The following is a 19,573-nucleotide window of genomic DNA, read 5'->3' as shown; positions in this document are numbered from 1 at the left end:
ATGCAGGCCTGAAGCTTGGGAAAGAGGTAACAGTAGCTAGCATTTTGAAGATTTGTGAAGCACTCTACATATATTGTATCATCTGATCTTCACAACAACCTTGTGAGGTAGATACAATTATTATCTCCATCTTACAGATGAGGAAACTGAGGCTGGAAGAGGCAAAAGAACTTGGCCAGAGTCACACAGTTAGTAAGTACCTGAAGCATGATTTGAATATAGGTTTTCCTCATTCCAGGTCCAGCACTCTACACGTTATTCATCCCATCAAGTTGCCTAGATAGACTGGGGAATAGTATATGTGGAAGTGAGAGCTGAAGGTATGGGAATGAACAAGGTTGCCAAGAGAAAGAAAAGCTGTACAGAGACGAGAAGACTAAATGCAGAACCTTGAGAATCACCTATGTTAAGTGGTCAGAGAGCAGAAGAGGGGCTAGTGGAGGGCTAGAATGAAAGAAAGGAACTGAGTATGAGCAAAGAATAAAACGAGGAGCTGATACACGTTGCCCTTTGAAGTTTACAAAGTACTTTATACCTCAGAACCTCACCGCAATCCTTCAAATAACTATGGGTCTTTACATATGAGTAAACTGAGGTTAAGTGATATTAAATGACTTTTTTGTCACACAGTTAGTGACAAGGAGTCTTTCCTAAATCAAAGCCCAAAGTTCTTTCCACTAATATTGACACTTAGGGTGTGGTGATCTTTGTGTGAGGGGTGGAAAGTGGAATGGAGACAGAAGTGGGAAGTGAGTAGTTTGAGGAACTGTGAGGGTGGTGAGCTGGGTAGTTGATGAGAATGTGGGCCCTCCTGAGGACGGTGGCAAGGTGCATGTAAGAGATGGCGTGGGAGGTTAAAAGGGAAGATTGTCAGTGACAGAAGGGGAGGTTAAGGGAGGAAGTTTCTGGACTAGGAGTTGAAGTCATTAGAGAATGTGAGAGAGTGACGTAGAGATGAGTAGAGGAGATAATCTGATTACATGAATTTAAAAGGAGGAAAGATTTTTAAAGGCTGGAGGCAGAGGAAGGATCTTAACAGAGAGAGGTTAGAGTCAAGATACAGAATGAGACACGGATTCGGATACAGCCGATGTGGACATTTGTTTCCCTTGACTGCATATTTGTTATAAAAGTGAGGAATCCGGAGAACAGTGACTATTTTTTTTTGGCCCTGAAATTCAGGTTAAGTGGGAAGAAAAGTAGTCTCCTTTCGAGAGGGTGGCAAGGGAAATGTGGTGCCCACAGGGGAGTTTGTTAGAATATGCTCTGCTCCTAGAGGGCAGAAACTTCACCATTTGTCCCTTTTTATTTCCATTGTCTAGCATAGCACCTAGCACATAAGAGGTGTTTTAAAATGCTTGTTGATTGAATAGTTTAGAAAAGAGCTTGAATTCCAAAGTAGTACGGAAATAGGGGACTGGTATGCAGGGCCCAGGAAAGAGTAGGGCTTATGTAGATAGAGCGAGAGACGGGGAGGAGGTAGAAGCATGGAGCTTACATTTAGGTTGGTAAAACTTTATGATGGACATCATGTGGTCCTGTAGGTTGGGAGGAATACGCAGGAGAGACGTGCTAGCCTGAGCAAAGTGGGGAAGGGAAGAGACATCAAACATAAGTAGGCTTTGACTGATGGGCATGGGAACCTAAGTATCATTGTTTCTATGGTTAAATACTTTCCCGTTTTTAACAAACCAACATAAAAATGAACTTGTGGCTCATGGCTGACTCATGTGTTGGTTGGGGACTGAATCTATTTCTGCATATTGACTATTTATAACAGTAACAGCAATTCAATTTATTCAGCAACAAGAAATGATAATAATATTTTACCTCCAACAAGAACCTGGGACTTTCCGGCATGAAAGTGAGGGCCACCACAGAGGAGACACAGGGGAGAGCGCAGACAATCACGAAGACCCGCCAGCTGTGAAACTGATAGGCAGAACCCATGCTAAAGCTCCATCCTGCAAAGGGAGAAAGGCAAAGGTGAGGAGCTACCCTGTCTTCCCTTGGCTTGCTTGAAACCATCTGCACAGGGAGAGAAGGAATGTGTAGCCGAAGTTTCAGCAGGTGATAAGGTTTTCCTAGGAGCAGTGTCAAGTGCATCCCTGAGTATGCCATGTGCTCAAAGAGTCAGATCTGATGACGTTTTGTACATTATTCACAGTGACCCACTCCTACCAAGTTTACCCACATAGATCGGCTAACCCAAATGAGGGAGGGTTTGAATAGGAGTCTCCAGTGATTGGGCATCAATGACTATACCTCAAGGCCAACTATTAATTTATTTGGGGTTCTTCCTTGGTTAAGTATAATATGCATTTATTTTTCTGCTAAGCAAATATGCACACATAAATTAGATAGATAGGATCTGTTATCTATAAATAATTTGCTTACTATAATAAAAATACATATAATGGGATTCACAAAGAGAAATTCCTTCAGAACCTAAAAGGAAACCATTGTTGTTGAGTTGTGTCTGGCTCTGTGACCCCACTTAGGGTTTTCTTAGCAAAGATACTAGAGTGGTTTGCCATTTCCTTTTCCAGCTCACTTTACAGATGAGGAAATTAAGGCAAACAGGGTGAAGTGACTTGTCCAGGGTTATATAGTTAGTAAGTGTCTGAGGCCAGATTTGACTCCAGGACCACTGTTCTATCCACTGAGCCACCCAGCTGCTCATTACTCGGGTGAACTATCCCAGAAAATGGTAAAAAACAACATTAAGACAAGTTTCTGGATGAGAATTAAACAGGCATACCACCTCTAACTGGAAGCGTGGAGATTTATAGAGGCATGAATGAATTATGTGAGGCAAAATCTTAATTAATAGACATACTTGACGTTTATATGGCATTTTAACAACATAAGTCAAATAATCCACACACAATCCCCAGTGATCCATCTAATCATTTTCAGTTTTACAGGAGTAAAGAGAGATATTTGAGGTGCCATGACTTCCTCAAGGTTACCAAGTTAGAGTTACAAATCAAATTTTTCCCTTTCAGTTTTACAGACGGTCTCAATTTCAGTTATTCCAGATGGGAATTTATTGTTTAACAGCTGTCCAAACATCAATGGAATCATGATGTATTCTTGTAAAAACAAAGTTTTTATGGGACTCCATAATATTTGGCTAAAGATTCTAAAGTCTAATGAATTCAGCTTCAAACTTTAGGAATGAGTAACTACTCTGACTGTTTCAAAAAGCAAAGATATCGATATTCTTCAATTTATAAAAACCAGAATGAACCACACGGTAGAACATGGGGGTCTTATGGATAATATTCTTTGTTCATTTAAATACAAGCCTAGAACGCCACAAAAAAGTTCCTTAAAACAGTCCTTTTATTGGAAGTAATAAACAAAAAATGTCTTAAGTTCCCTGAACTGAGAAAATCTAATGTCTTAAGTTTCAGGCTCGAGTGGATTACATAATCATTAATGAGGAAGGCTTGAAGTACAAGGTGATAGGGAGAGGGTGGACAGAGAGAGAGAGTAAAGAGAACAAAGCCCTTCGTCCTGTGGAAATAATGAGCTCAGAAGATCTCGTAGGAGAATCTGGATCCACAGAAAGCAGAAAGACAGCTCTGTGGAATGGACAGAGCAAGGGACCTGTTTGCAGTCTAAGATTTACCAGTGGCATACAGAGTAACAAACACCTCCTCATTCATTCAAAATTTCCTGAGAACCCAAAGGGTTATAAGGCTAATGACTACAATGATCCTAAAGAAGAAAATAATTTTGTCCTCATGGAACTATTGATGTATTTTAGAAAAGAAAAGGAGAAAAAAGTCAAAAAACATGTATCCATTCAAAGCAAAATACTATACTGAAATGAAATGAGGTACTGTAGGATCTCAGTAGATCGCTGTTCAACGTGAATTCAGGAAGCCCAGCTCTGACGTTGTGTGACCACAAGCACATCATGGAAGCTCTTTGAAACTCAGTTTTGTAGCCTTTCAATGGAGATAATAAGACCTGTAGTACTTACATCTCAGGGATCTTGTGAGGCCCAAATGACACAATGTATGTAAGGTGATTTTCAAACTTTAAAGTCCTAGTTTTAATGTCAATGATGATAACTATTACGAAGATGATGAAGAGATGGGAGAAAATCCAACAACTATGATAGAAACAAATACCTCCTAAAGACTTCTACTTTCACTGCTATCACTCAAAGACAAAGGAGTTTCCCCCTCGAGAACTACAGCTCTGTTAATGTAAATATTCTCAATTGTCTCTCTCATATGCAATATCTCTCCTTCTGTTAAAGATGACCCAGACTGTGGCTCTGTTCTATTTTGTTTTGACAGAGAGATCACCACACTACAGATAATGAGGACTTTGTCGCTGTTGTGTGATTTAATCTTGTCTGACTCTTTGTAATCCCATCTGGGATTTTCTTGGCAAAGATACTGGAGTGGTTTGCCTTCCTTCTCCAGTTCCTTTTACAGATGAAGAAACTGAGGCAAACATCGAAAAGCAACTTGCCCAGGGTCACACATGGTTCAAAAACATGCTGAGTGGCAGTTAGAAGCACTAACTCATTTTTTGGAGCCAAGTTCAGCATAAGAGTTGTCCCTTCAGTTCTCTACCCTTTTGTCTAGCCACCCAAATCTAGAACATTCTATCCTTAGCTAACACAGTAGAATAATAAATGAAATTTAATAGGAATAAATGTAAACTCTTATTCTCAGGGTCCAAAAACCACCTGCAAAACTATAGGATGAAGGAGGCATGGCTGGACAAAATATATATGGAAAAGACTTTGGGTTCTTAGTATACTGTAGACTTAATATGTCAATAGGATGATATGTGAGCCAAAAAAAGGTAATGTCATTTCAGGCTACAATAACAGAGAGAGGCATCCAAAATGGTAAAGCCGATAATACCACTGCAACTGTATCTTTTTCAGACTAAATGTAAAATATTTTGTTTAATTCTTGGTATCACTTTCTGAAAAAATATATAGCTTTTCTCCTCTTGTTCCCCTGCCTCCTCTCACCCCCCCAAGAAAAAAGGGGAAAAAATCTCTTGTTATAAACACACATAGGTAAGGACAACAAATTCCTGGACTGATCACATCCAGAAAAAAAAATCTTTAGTGAGTAACATGCTTCGTTATGAGTTCTCTGCAGTCATGTTTGATTACTTCTTTATTGGTGAGATTTCCTAAATCTTTCAAAGTTGACTGTCTTCATAATATTTTCTGTTATATAAATTGTTTCCCTGGTTCTGCTCACTTCATTCTGTATCAGTTCATATAGGTCTTCCAGGGTTTCTCTGAATCATCCCCATCATCATTTCTTACATCGAAACACCTTGCCATCACATTCAGATGACTAATTGATGGGCCTGGCTGCCACATACTAAGAAAGACATTGATAATCTGATAATCTGATTGTGTCCAGAGGATAACAACCAGGATGTTAACGTGACTCGAAACCATGTCACATGAGGATGAGTTGAAAGAATTGGAAACAGTGAGGACTTAGAGGCAATATGATTTTACTGTGGCTTTTCAGTCATTTTTCAGTCATGTCCAACTCTGTGACCCCATTTGGGGTTTTCATGGTAAAGATACTGGAGTGGTTTGCCATTTCCTTTTCCGGATCATTTTACAAATAAGGAAGCTGAGGCAAACAGGGTTAAGTGACTTACCCAGGGTCACACATTTTCGTAAGTGTCTGAGGCCAGATTTGAACTTAGGAAAATGAGTTTTTCTAACTCAAATCTCTGAGAGACAACATGATGGCTGCCTTATAAGTATTTCCAGGACCTTCTGGTAAAACAAAGATTAGATTTGTAGGGCAAATAGATGAGAGTTGCAAAGAGAAAGATTTTGACTCAATTTGAGGGGAAAAAAGAAAAAAAATCTTTAAGCCTGTCTCAAAGTGGAAAGAGAAATTATGGAAAGTAATGTCTTTCCCATCACCAGAGATCTTTAAGTAAGTATTGTATGTAAGTCAATCTACAAGTATTTTTAGGAGACTATAACATATCAGGCATTATACCAAATAGAATACAGAGACAAAAACTGTTTTCATACAGTTTATATTGTCCTGTGGTAATATACCATGTTCCTAGATCTATCAATACATAGAAGACCTATCCAAAGTAAATTCAGAGTAATTTACTGAGAGGCATAGTGCTAATAAATAGAAGAATCAGGAAATCTTCTCACTAGTGGTAGCTAGGTGGTACTACAGTACACAGAGTCCTGGAGTCAGGAAGTTTGTTTTTCACTCATGTCCAACTGTTTAACCCCATTTGGAGTTTTCTTGGCACAGATACTGGGGTGGTTTTCCATCTTCTCAAGCTCATTTTAAAGATGAGGAAACTGAGGCAAACAGGGTTAAGTGACTTGCCCAGGGTCATATAGCTAGTAACTGTCCTAGGCTGGATTTGAACTCAGGTCTTCCTGACTCCAGGATAACCATTCTATCTACTGCACCACCTAGCTACTCAGAATAAGGAAGAGTTCAAATCCAACCTCAGACACTTGATAGTTTGTGACCCTGGAGAAGTCACTTCATCTCTCTGCCTCAGTATCCTTAAGTATAAAATGGGGGTCATAATAATACCTATCTTGCAGGGTTGTTATGAGAATCAAGTGAGATAATACTTGCCATAGTAGGTGGTATATAAACACTCGTTTTCTTTCTCTTTTCTTTAAGCTGAGCCTTAAAGTGCTTTAAGAGCCAGAAGCAAGAAGGCAGAGGACTCTGGCTGTGGGACAATAGGTACAAAGGCAGAGAGGTAGGAGACGGAATGTTACAGGTGGAGAACAGCAAAGAGCTCTGTTTGGCTGAGCCACTGAATGCATAAATGAAGTCTCCATAATGGCAAAAAGATGGAAGGAATATGAGAGGAAGAGCCTTAATAGGGCAACTTGTGGGGATTTGGGATCTGAAAAATTTGTACATGGTAACCTCTAGGGTCCATTTCAACTCTTCAGTTCTAGGATTTCAACAGATGTTTGTGAAATCTGTTTCCTTGGTTCAATTCTTATTCTACTGTAGCTAACATCTTTCCATACATTGCTTGTCACAGAGGAAGCAGGTTCATTTGATCTGATTTCCTGGTTTTTATAGCCTGGGTCCATGTAAACAGAAGTGTATCATTGCCTGAGTGTTCCTGGGACTTCAGTCTACAGTGGCATACCAGGCCACATTCTGGCTGATGTCTGTAGTACCTGTATATTTTCTCATACCTGTCTTCTTAAACCCTTTAGCCTTGGTGGGATGTCAGTTGAGGTGACAATGAAGCACAATTTCTATGATGTATATTGATTGGTTAACATATCCCCAGAGCACTGTGAAGAGTCCTTTCTGGGCCAGGGATGGACCACCACTCTATTAACTGATACTGGTCCATTAATCCTTCCTCAGCAGGTGTCTTTGGTGAGAAGGAGGATCAAATACCAAATAGCTAAAAAACGGACTTTAGGTTAGGGCTCATCTGAGAAAAGATCGAGTTGGTAAATAAGAATGGGAATTGTAGAAGCCATGCCCACCAGACCGCTCTGTGCTTAAGCCACATATTCTTTAGTATAAATTAATGAAGTCTTTTCTGTTGCTGTGCTTTGCATGGGACAGGTAGCTAGAGAGCTAGCTTTGGAGCCAAGGAAGACCTGGTCCAAGGCCTGCTTCTGATATGTACTGTTTGTGTCACTCTGGGGAAGTAATTTATTAACCTCTCACTATACTAAGCAATGTCCTGATTGGTAGTTGTATGGCATTTGTCCATCTTCATTGGAAAAGAGCATTTCCTGTCTGGTAGTTAACCTACATCAGTGAAATCACAGGTCAACTTTTTATTGAGTTTGAGTGCCCAGTAAAATTCATCTCAAAATGCTAATCTTGGTTTAGCCAAATAAAGGGGAAAGCATCTTATTCTCACCTAGGTCAAGAAGGCAAACTGAGTGTCAAAATCTGGGCATTGTGGCTATGGCCACAGCAGCAGTGATAGTATCTGTCTTTGTTTTGGGGAATAATTGAGAGAACTGGGGCTATTGAAAAGATGAAACCTGAACATGATGAAGACCTGGGAAGTCAGCTACAACTGCTGATCCCTTCCTACCTGAAGGAGATGCCCTTGTTGCCCTGCAGTTTAATCCTTCTCCATCTCAGATGAGTTCCTTTCCTCCCCGAACCTCCCTAGCCAATATTGTAATGACTACCAGCCTCCTGGTACACTTAAGCCCAGCCATTTATTTATATAGAATGTACAGACACGGCCTCTTGTCAGTAGCAAAGAGAAACATAAAAATAACTATAGCTGACATTTCCCCTTAATGATTTGCTTTGTGTCTTGGGAAGGACAGTAATAAAAACCTCTCTCCACATCTCTGGGGACCACCTTTCTTATAAAGATATTAGAAGAAGTAATTGGGTCACACTTAAAAAAATAGCCCTGGGTTTTCAGAGAAGACACAAGGAACCAGTTTTCCTCAAATGTTCACATCCATCCTTCAAGCCTATGTTACTCTTCCAGTTCACTAGAGAACTCTTTGGCATAATTACTGAATTTGGGTCAATGTGCCTCTTGGTGCTTATAGGCTAGAGCTTTGTCACAGACTTAAATGAAGGATAAAATAAGTAAGTACTCAGCAAATCTTCTTGTTTTCTCTTAGGCTTTTAGCTTGGGTCGAATAATCTCAATTTAGTATGTCCAAAAAATTCCTTCTATGTCTGAATCAGTAGGATTGAGAGAACTGATCATATCTTAAAAAGTCAAGAAAATTCCAGCCTGTACACAAAGGCACCTGGATTCATTAGTAGACACTAGTTTTCAACCTATATCCTTTTCTGGTTAAGTAGGCTACAGGGAGGCATGGATTTGATGCTTGCATTCAAGTGAATTAAAATTATTTTCATTTTAAGAATTTTATGACATCCTTTGTGTTGACTGGATGTCATGAAACATGACATGGGAGATCCTGTCTTAGAAGATAAGAATCATTTCTATTAGGCTTTGGAAGATCATACCACCCAGAAAAGAGTTGAATGAATGCTTCAGAATGTTTATTGGGATTAGTGATAGAAAGATCTTGGAATATTCACTGAGTACCCTGGTAGATAAGACAGACATTCCATCAACCAGTGCCCAGTGCTCAAGACCTTTCCAAAGGCTTTTAATGCTCAGCTGGGTCATGAAGTAAGAGACAAAGAGGAAGTGACTTTTATGTCTCACAAAAGTGAAATGTTATTTTCTAAATTAAGACAAGAAAAAGAAGGGGCAGAGTGAGAAAGAGAAACCAAAGGCCGCCCAACATAGCAGCTGACTATGTGAATACCTGGCACATAGTAAGTGCTCGATAAAGGCTTGTCGCAGCTAGTGATGATTGCTTAGAATGTCAAATTATTAGGTTTTCTGAGTGGCTAAGCATGCATCTGACAGATGGACAGAATGAAAACAACAAACACAAGGAAGGGACAGGGCTATAACCAGGGAAAGATGTCGATATGAAGCAGATGCCAGAAACACAAAATGGAATGTTAGTCAGTTATAAAAGTTTCTTGTTCTTTTATATAATCAAGATACTCCCAAAAAGGGAGCAGGTGAGTGCTAGTGGATGGTTCCTCTGAGGATGATAGTCTGATTTCCCTTTTTACATAATTAAAATAATCATTAAAATATCACTTCATGTAGTTACTTTCTAAAGTATGCAAATTCCATACAAGGAAGGACCTTTAATAGAAAATTATAGTAAATAATCAATCCTCATCAGTTGACTGCCTAGAGCCAGCTTGTTCCATAGCTAGAGGAGAATTGGCCCTCACCTGGTTGATAGAATCCTAGAGCACAGTCAATGTGGTATAAAGATAAAAGTGCTAGTCCTGGTCCCTGCTTTGATTCATTTTAGCCATGCAACTTTCGATGATGCATTGAATCTCAGTCTCGGTCTTCTCTTCTGTAAAATGTACATAATGTCCATTCTGTCCAAGTCATAGGGTGGTTGTGATGATATCAGACGATACCAGTTAATGTGTATGAAAAAGCTTCTAAAGCTCTAGAGGAAGAGGAGGAGGAGGAGAAGGAAAGGGAAAAGGAGAAGAAGAAGAAGGAAGAGGAGAAGGAGGAGGAGAAGGAAAAGGAGGAGAAGGAAAAGGAAAAGAAGAAGGAGACAAAAGAGAAAGAGGAGTAGAGAGAGAAGAATTAGCGTTTATAAAGAGTTTTAAGTTTTGCAATTCACTGTATGTAAGGTGTGCAATACACACACACACACACACACACACACACACAATCTCATCTGATAAGATGAGGAAGTAGGAGGAAGAGAAAGAAGGCTGAGGGAAGAGAAGGAAGGAGAACCAGAGACAAGGGAAGCAGGTCAGTGCAGCGCTGTTCAGAGGGCAGAAGCTCAGCTTTCTTACCATCAATATCTTCAACATCAATCCTCTCCCAGTGATATGAAATGGCTCTAAATCAGAGAAAACCATCATCTTGGAAGAAACAAAGTTCCAGATGATGCATAAGGTAATGGTGAAAGCAGAGCACAGCACATTACCTGGGAAGACTCTAGAAGAAGGAAATAATTACTCTGACAAGAGTTAACACTTATATAATTCTTGCTATGTACTAGGCACTGTGCTAAGCACTCTACAAGTACTGTCTCATTTGATCCTCACAACAATCCTGGGAGGAAGGTGCTATTACTATTCTCATTTTATAGCTGAGAAAACTTAGGTAGGGAGAGGTTAAGTGACTTGCCCAAGGTCACTCAATTAAAAAGTATCTATGACTGGATTTGAACTCAGATTTTCCTGAGGCCATTTTTGTCCACTGTGCCACCTAGCTGCCTTAGAAATGAGGCAAATGATTTCTTCAAGGACCTGTAAGGGAGGTGGGGGTGACCTTCGGTGAGAATGTGACATGAGAAGTCTGCAGATTACCTTGGTACTTTGGAGACTTTGTTCATGTAATCACTTAGTCAACATTTCTTAAATAACGACTGTGTTCAGGTAGCATTATAGATAAAATATGCTTTCTGTCTTTGTGGAAATTCATTTCTAGGAGAGACATTTCAGAAGTCTAGTGTGTTGGGTGGATTTATAGAAGCCATGAAAGGATTGCAATTTGCATCAGGGGAAGGTGTCGCAATCACACTTCTCACATTCACACAGCACTTTAAGACCGACATTCTCTTTTCTCACAACAATCCTGTGAGGTCTCCACACACGAGAGATCATAGATCTGGTTAAACACTCAAATTAATAATATTTAATGTTGATGATGAGTTTTCTTTGAAGTAGGCAGTGAAGGCTTTTGTGGAGGGGTATATTTGTTGTATAAACTGTAGTACAGACTATATAGACTATTGAACAGAAGGCATAGAAGGGCTAGGGACCCCTCTTTTGTAGAGGAGGAAACTGAGGCTGAGCAGTTTGGTAGCTTCCCATAGCTAGTAGATTATGGAAGAAAGACTCAAACCCAAATTTTATGACTGAGTCCTCCATTGATTAGTCTATCCACAATGCTAGCCTGCCTACATTATAGAAAAGAAACAAGGGATTGTTATTATTAAACAAGGTGGGCTTCAATGATAAGGGCTCTGAGGTGTCTTTCTAGCCCTATTGCTAACTTTCTGGTGCCTGAAGTTTTAGGCACCCTTTACATTTAACCAGGGCAAGAAGAGTTTTCATCTGCTTCACTGATATGGTTAATATCTACCATTCTGGCATGGCTAGTGTTACCTCTTAAATTTAGGGAAGCTGTCTCTACTATGATTAGTCCAGGGTGCTAAGATCTGGCCCAGTGATGTGGCCTTCTAGTCAATCTCACACGTAAAAATCCAGCCCAGAAGGAATTGGTGTTTCTTAGATGTGAAGGACATCACATCGTCACCACACCCCAAACACCCTACTGACCAAATGCATTTGCACATAGGAATGAGGGAGGTACTTCTGCCTAAAACATTCTATTTCCTTGCTAAGTATCCTTTTCATTCCATGACTAAGTAAATCTACTTGTGTTAGATGATTCCAAGCATCTAGTTTTCCCCCATACTGAATCTGAAGCATCAGGGCAGCCTGAACGATGCCCCGCTTAGTAAAAAATTCATAATGGTACCTATGAAACACTCTCTGATAGGGACATGCCATTTGAGCATAAAACATTCAATTATTTGTCTTTTGTGATCAGAATTCTAGAGAAAACTCTTAAATGTCATATGTGAAAATTCATTTTAAACAGCCAAGGAGAGGAATTACCTATATTTTTTACTCATGTATTGTCCTCATTCATGAGGGTCAACCAAAATCCATCGTGGAAAACTAATACAGATGCCTTCGCTGTGGTTATTCTCAAATAATTAGCCCATCTAAGGGGGTTAGAGAGATCAGAGGAGCGTCCGACCTTCCTGTAGCAGTAACAGCTTTTTCTCTCCGCACCGTCACTAGTTTTAAAAAGTTACAAATATTCAGCATGAAATATTAATCCTGACTGAATGCACCCAGCTAGTCTGAGATCTGGACAGGTCTTAACCAAACACAGCTGTACAATCTCTTTCGAAGACACCAGCAGGCTCCTTACGTCTTTTGCTCTAAGTCACAGGATATATGGCAGCCATTTAAAACCAGTGGTTCTCTTTTTACAATGAATCAGGTCCTCGTGCGAGATTGCAACAGAGAGGGAGACTTTGAAAAGTGGAAGATCAAATGGAAGGAATTTTAGCTGCAACAATATTTCTTGTTAATTCATTCTCCTTGTGATGATAGTTTAGTGTTGTGACCACTGATTATCATGGTTCATGGACGTTGGTGGTTAAGTGCTAGAACCTATTTTGGTGGTTTCTAGGTCATACTTCCACACATAATTTTAGCCTATGAGAGCAAGCCTGTTTAAATTCTGGATTATGAAGAGCAACCCCAGTAACCATATAAAATATGAATTATTACTGATTGTTGTACAGAGCAGCCCAGGTGGGTTTACTTGGTAGGGAATCGGTCTGGTCCAAATAAATATGCCTTCATTAGTGATTCAATCTAACCTGAACTCGTAGCTCAGGGGGTGAAGGCTAATTTTCAAACTGATTACACTAATCATCTGTCAGCAGGAGCAACAATTCAAATGTTTCTTCTTTTTGATAAATCACAAAATTTAACAGATCTGCATTTTCCATTTCCACAGTTTCAGTAATTCCACCGAAACCATCAGCAATGTGGGACAAACCAAGCAAACTTCCAATATCTCTCAGTCTCCCAAGTCCTTTTTCTCATCTCTGCCATCACCACCAAGAACGTCTTCAATCGATGGTCTGGACAATTTGATTTTCTGCTCTCCTGAATGCTTTTGTAATTCAGAAAGTACATTGGCTTATTTTTCTGGGTCATTTAGAACTGCAGTTTCTTCAACTAGTGGGCCTGAAGATGAAAAGTGACCGATGGTAACCTTTCCAGGGTTATTTATTACTTTCAGTGTACAAAACATCCATCCAAGCATGAAACTCTGTGTTCCACTGACTAAAAAGAGTTCGAATATTTGAAAAAAGCAGACAGTAAAAATGTGTGGACTTTAAATCTAGACTCCACTGGAAATTTCTTTTGTATACAGAGATGCATAGGTTTTAGGGAATGTCATATATCTGGTATTATGGCAAAGCAGGCTGATCACAATATTTCTAGTCAGCAAAAAATATTTTTGTGGGATAGGATTTTTCCATAGAAATAAATGCTACCAAAAGATCCTCTAGGACATCTGAGTTGTCACTATGAAACAGTTCATCTGGTTCCATAATCCACAAACAAATTCATCAATTTCTTTAATTTATAGCAAAATATACATGTATGTATCCTTTCCCATATATATGCATATACTATACACTCATACATACATAAAAATACATACATACTCACATATATGTTACAAACCCAAGAACCAACAGTAGGCTAATGGACAGAGCACTGGACCTCAGGTCAGGAAGATCTGAGTTCAAATCTAGCCTCAGATACTAGGATGTATGACCATGGGCAAGTCATCCTTCTTGACTTTTCTATAGCATTTGACATTGTTGTATACTATAAACTCTTCAGATTTTTGTGATACTTCTCTCTTTCAGTTATCCTTCTTGTGTACTTTACTAGTTCTTCATCCATGTTACACCCACTAACTGTGAATATTGCCCAAGGTTTTGTAATGCTCCAGCTTCTCTTTTTTCTCTGCTCTCTCACTTGGTGATCACCTCAGCTCCCATAGATTCAGTCAATATCTCTGTGTAGATTAACCACAGGTTTTTTGCTGTTGTTTAGACGTTCAGTTGTATCTGACTCTTTGTAATCCGTGGACCATAGCATTCCAATACTGGAGTTTTCTTGGCAAAAATGCTGGAGTGGTCTGCAATTTTTTTTTCCAGTGGACTAAGGAGAGGAGAGCTGAAGTGACTTGCTTAGGGTTACACAGCTAGGTAGTGTCAGATTTGAACTCAGGTCTTCCTGATTCCAGGACCAGCATTCTACCCACTGAGCCACCCAGCTACTTATCCATAGAGAACCAGCCTTAATTTCTCTCCTGACCTACAGTTCCACAACATCAATTGTATTTTGGATATCTTGAACTGTATGATCTGTGTTATCATGAATTCAACATATCCAATACAGAACTCATTCTCTTTCCCCCCAATTGTCCCCGCCACCAAACTTCCCTATTGCTGTTGAGGGCTCCCATCTTCCCAATCCCAAGACTTGTAACCTCAGTGTCATCCTTGACTCTTTACTGTCACTTACCACACCTGCCCTGCCAATTACTGTGGGAAACCTTATCATTTCTAGCTTCACAACGTCTCCTCTGTATGTCCTGTTCTCTCTTCATGAATCCACTCTTGCATGGCCATTCCATATGAAGTAGAAGAGAGGAAAGAGGACTGCATTTGAAAGTGCAGATGTCTATTCTGTATACCTTGCTTCCATTTTTAAAGAATATAATAAATTCAACCTATAGATCTTAAAACTATCATGCTTGTGCTTTTCTTGTGTTCTCTTGTTTTCTTGTGTTTTCTCCTCTACATAAAAAAATGCCTCAATTGCAATGGGAATAATTTTATCAGGCTGAGAGAATGAAGTGAAAGGTAGAGACTGGGGAGGGTATTCTAAGAGCGAAAGAACTGATCTCATCTTAAATGACTAACAGATCTTTATTTTGACCAATAGTCCTAAAGTAATTTTCCATTCTTGACATAAAAACTTAAGATCAGAGTGAGTGAGAAGTAATCAGCTAATCCACCTCAAGAGGAGGGCCAATCCAATGGCCGGAACCCTACTTTTAGGATGTCTGTTCTCTTTCTGTTTCACCTTTTGACCTTCATTGCGCTCTTGGACTCTGACCTGGATCTTCTCCCTTGTTCTCTGCAATTGCTGCTATGCAACTCCAGAGCTGCCCAAGAGCATTTTCTCTTTCCTGTTCCCAAATAGAAAATACCAACACAAAACCCTCTCCAGTGATAGCAGACCAATTTTGGCTGCTAGTGTAAAAGAAGGTACAATTCAAATTCAAACACCACACCTTGGATTTTGTTTTTTAATATCACTTAAGATGGAAACATAGTTGGGGATTAATGAGCTGAGGTATTAATTCAACTACAAGGGCAGATCTCCAAGACTGGCCTTTAAACAACACAATATTCAGTTTATCTGAAGCTCTGCTCTGAAACTCAGTTCAGGCATATTGTTGGATGGAGCCCAAATCTGCTCATCCCTGATTTATGATATAACAAGAAAGATACAAATGCTATTCTCCTTTTTTTACTTATCCCCTTAAAATGTCATGCTACTACCCAGAGTTAAGCTTCACCTTTGCTCTCTAGAAATATTGTCTCCTCTAGTCATTAATCTTGGAGTGAAAAGAACATCCAAATTGTTGCTGCTGTCAGTGGAAACAACTGGTCCTATGGCATTCTGGGAATACTTTTCTTGGGCTGAGGCGCCACAAAAATCAAACTGCAGAGTGATGGCGTCTGACATGATGGCAGCAGTTTCTCATCCAGCATCACCTTCTGAGCTTAGCTTACCAGAAATGACCCAGGCAGTTCAAAGCAACTGATCAGATAGTAAGTGGAGGGCAGAGTAGGTCTCTGGTAATTGTACCAAAAGGCACGTACCTAGAGAGCCACTGAGTGCAAGGTCACTTCTTAGCCTTGGAAAAGTGAAATGTACCTCTAACTTCAAACAGTGAACGCTTCAGTGGAAAGATAATAAGCATTATGTTTAAGAACAATTTAGATGAAATGAGCCCAGCAACAGCACTGGCTGTTGAGTCAGAGGGCCTGGGTTTAAATTCTGTCTCTGATTCTTACAATCTGTGTGATTGGGTCAGTCACTACACCCGTGGGACTCAGTTTTCATATCTATAAAATTAGCTAGATGTCCTGGAGGCTCTCTTCCAGATGTACAGCTACCATACCTGGAATCCCTAGGGGTGAGAGAGATGCGACTGAACCCTATGCATTGCATTTAATGTGTCCCCCTTGAAGGGAAGTTATGTGTTGTTCAGTCATGTCTGACTTTTTCTGACCCCATGTGAGGTTTATTTGGCAGAGATACTGAGGCAGTTTGCCATTGGCATCTCCATATCATTTTATAGGTGAGGAAACTGAGGCAAATAGGGTTAAGTGACTTGCCCATACAACTAGTAAGTGTCTGAAGTCAGATTTGAACTCACAAATATGAGTCTTCCTGTCCCCAGCCCAGCACTCTGACCACTGAGCCTTCTAGCTGCCCGTTTGTATCTCCAGAACCTTGAAACATACCTGGCACACAGCAGGTGCTTAATCAATGCTAATACCTCAACAAATGTTTGCAGGTGCTAATTGACTGACTCACTGGTTACACCAAAGGTCCTGGAGGAAAAGGACTTTAAAATAATTTCTTTTCACTACTCCCCCCAACCCTCTCCCATGTTGATTCTTTGTGTGCAACAAATCCAAGGGGGAGCTTGAAGGGAAGATTAGGAATTATTGAACTAAAAAAAATAAGAAGTTTCTGGGAATATATCGAGAAAGAGCTTCCTGTGCTAACCTCATATTGACACTTGAGGGCGCTCTGGGAGCGTTTGATGCACATAGTGGAGAATGCGAGGATCTCTGGTCAACTTTAGTAGGATGCTTGAAGGAAAGGTGTTCTTGTTAGTTTTTATTTATTTAACTTATTTTTTTTTGAACAACATAATCGTAATCTGTTACAAAGGAATAAAGTTAGGATCATAAGATAATGGATTTAGAACTGGGAGGGATCTTTGGAACATGCTACACGTCTGTGGAGCCTGGTTCCATGGACTCATAGCATTTGAATGTGCCCATCGTCCTAGATCTCACCTGGCCTTTGAGGTGGAGATTTTTCCAGGATGGGCCCACTGGGAATCCCTCTTCCCAGCCTAAGAAACATGGAACCTACCACATGTGCAGATGAGGGTATTAGACAAGGTATGGGGGAAAAAACCTGACAATGAAGCTTGCCATTAGATTCTGGAAAAGGGAGAGTGAGGTAGGATTTTTCTAAAGAGCTTTAAAAATATGCCCAAGGTCTGAGTGATAGTGGAAACAATGCAGGATTTGGAGTTAAAGGACTAGAGTTCAAATTCTGGCTCTTCTATTAACTATTTCTGTGACTTTGGGCTAGTCACTTAAACTCTGGATCTTAGTTTCTTCATCTGTAAAATGAGGGAGTTGGACCAGTTGGACCTCTGAGGTCCCTTCCAACTCTAAATTTATGGTGCTGTGAATCCTTCTAGAAAGTAAGGAGATAGACTGGATGGTTTCTCATGCTCTTCTCCTGTTTTATGATTCTATGTATTTTAGTTATTTCATTTATTTGGGGGATTTCATTTAATTACTTTTGGTATTTGATGAGAGGCTTGTAGTGTTTTAGGAGGTACGCTTTCATCTTCTACTGTTCTCTTGTGATCCAGCAGCACACAAAGAGAGCTGGGAGATCAGAGTGGGAAGTAGCTACTGTTTATCCTTCCTTTTCAAAGAGGACGATGTCTTGACTTGCGCATGACTTGGATTTAAGCGAGGCAGAGCTATGCAAAGTCATCAGCCTCACTCTCTTCCAGAGTCATTGGAGTCCAGTGGCAGGACAAAAGTCAGTCCTAATGGTAACATTCTGGTATTCAGGGGATGACCTTGGCATCTTCGATGTCTGACCAAGCTCTAAGTGCTCCCAAGAACCAGCTTCAGCTGCCTTTATGGAAGTTGGAACAAATTGTTCTCCTCTGCCCATTCTGCTGGGGGAAGTTTTCATATGTTTGGGGTAGACATCCCTCTAACTCACTAATTGGTTTGAGGCTTGTCATTTATCCTCAGTCTGGTTTAGCCCATCTGCCGAGTGGATTTTACTGGAGTATGGTTTCTGCACATGCTACAGCTTCTTGGAGCCACAGGTAAGAGTTGGGTGATATGTGGACACCAAAGGTAGATGAGCAGCTCTGAAAAGGGTTCACAAGCCTTTGTTCACAAGGGTTCACCAGAGGTGCTAGTCCTTCCTGAATACCCCATAAACCCCACAAAATAAGGAAGAGAATAAGTATAGTACAAACACTGACCTAGACTTCTCTGGGTAGAGCTGACTTTTGGATAATCTTAGCACTCACTGTTGTCACTTTAAGGATGATTGTTACTGGCCCAGAATCTAGAGCCTGGGGCTGATGTGATTTGATAAAACCTAATAAATCCATCTCCACCAACCAAAAAATATTCTTGGTTTAATAATAACAACAGCTAGCATTATGTAGGACTTACTATGTGCCAGATATTGTGCTAAATGTTTTACAAATGGTTGTGGTTGTTCAATTGTGTCCAACTTTTCATGGCCCCACGCCAGACCCTTCTGTGTTCCACTACCTCCTAAATTCTCTCCAAGCTCAAGTTTACTGCTTCCATGACACTATCTATCCATCTCATCCTCTGCTGTCGCCTTCTCCTTTTGCCTTCAATTCTTTTTAATATCAGAGTCTTTTCCCAACATCAAGGTCTTTTCCAATGAGTCCTGTTTTCTCATTGCATAGTTAAGGTATTTAAGCTTCAGTTTTGGTATTCGTTTTTGCAAATTATGGTTTTACAAATAGTAAATAGTGCTGTTTTTACAAATATCATTTTATTTGATTTTCACATCAACCATGAGAGATAAGTGTTATTATCATCCCCATTTTACAGTTGAGGGAACTGAGGTAGACAGTTAAATCACTTGCTCAGGGTCACACAGCTAGTAAGTATCTGAGGCTATATTTTAACTCAAGTCTTTCTGAGTCCTTGGCCAATGCTTTCATCCACTGTGTCACCCAGCTCACAGAAACAGAAACTAGTATAGGCTTTAAGAAGAGAGAAGACTGAGGACTGCCATAGAGGTCAAGACCATTAGTGGAGTGAGAGGACAGATAAAAATGTCACCAACCATGGAACTGGAAAAAATGGCCAAGATGGAAAGTGAAGGAGCACAGCACAGAATAGTAAAACAAAGAACATGAAGGAAGGGTACTGTGGTAGAAAGAGCAATTGATATGGAGTCAGGAAACTGAATTATGCTTAAGTCATGTATTTAAAAAGAACTAGATATTGGGAAAAAATGGTAGCAAAGAA

At 40.0% G+C, this 19,573-nt stretch overlaps 1 protein-coding gene and 1 long non-coding RNA gene across 2 annotated transcripts in view; one reads left to right on the top strand and one right to left on the bottom strand.

Moving 5' to 3' along the window:
* SV2C (synaptic vesicle glycoprotein 2C) overlaps nt 1–19,573 on the bottom strand; it is a 285,651-nt gene that overhangs the window by 64,610 nt on the left and 201,468 nt on the right. Inside the window, exon 5 of the mRNA XM_072606380.1 lies at nt 1,831–1,964. Within this exon, the coding sequence (XP_072462481.1) occupies nt 1,831–1,964 (134 nt within the window). The remainder of the gene's footprint in view (nt 1–1,830; nt 1,965–19,573) is intronic.
* Nucleotides 135–14,955, top strand: LOC140502072 (uncharacterized). Its single transcript, XR_011966518.1, has 3 exons — nt 135–192; nt 1,841–1,986; nt 13,138–14,955. It is a non-coding gene; the product is annotated as an uncharacterized lncRNA (long non-coding RNA).

This window comes from Notamacropus eugenii, chromosome 4 (assembly GCF_028372415.1).
Source record: "Notamacropus eugenii isolate mMacEug1 chromosome 4, mMacEug1.pri_v2, whole genome shotgun sequence".
Taxonomy (NCBI): Eukaryota; Metazoa; Chordata; class Mammalia; order Diprotodontia; family Macropodidae; genus Notamacropus; species Notamacropus eugenii.
Note: the sequence above shows the minus strand (reverse complement) of the source record. Positions and strands in the feature narration are given on the sequence as shown.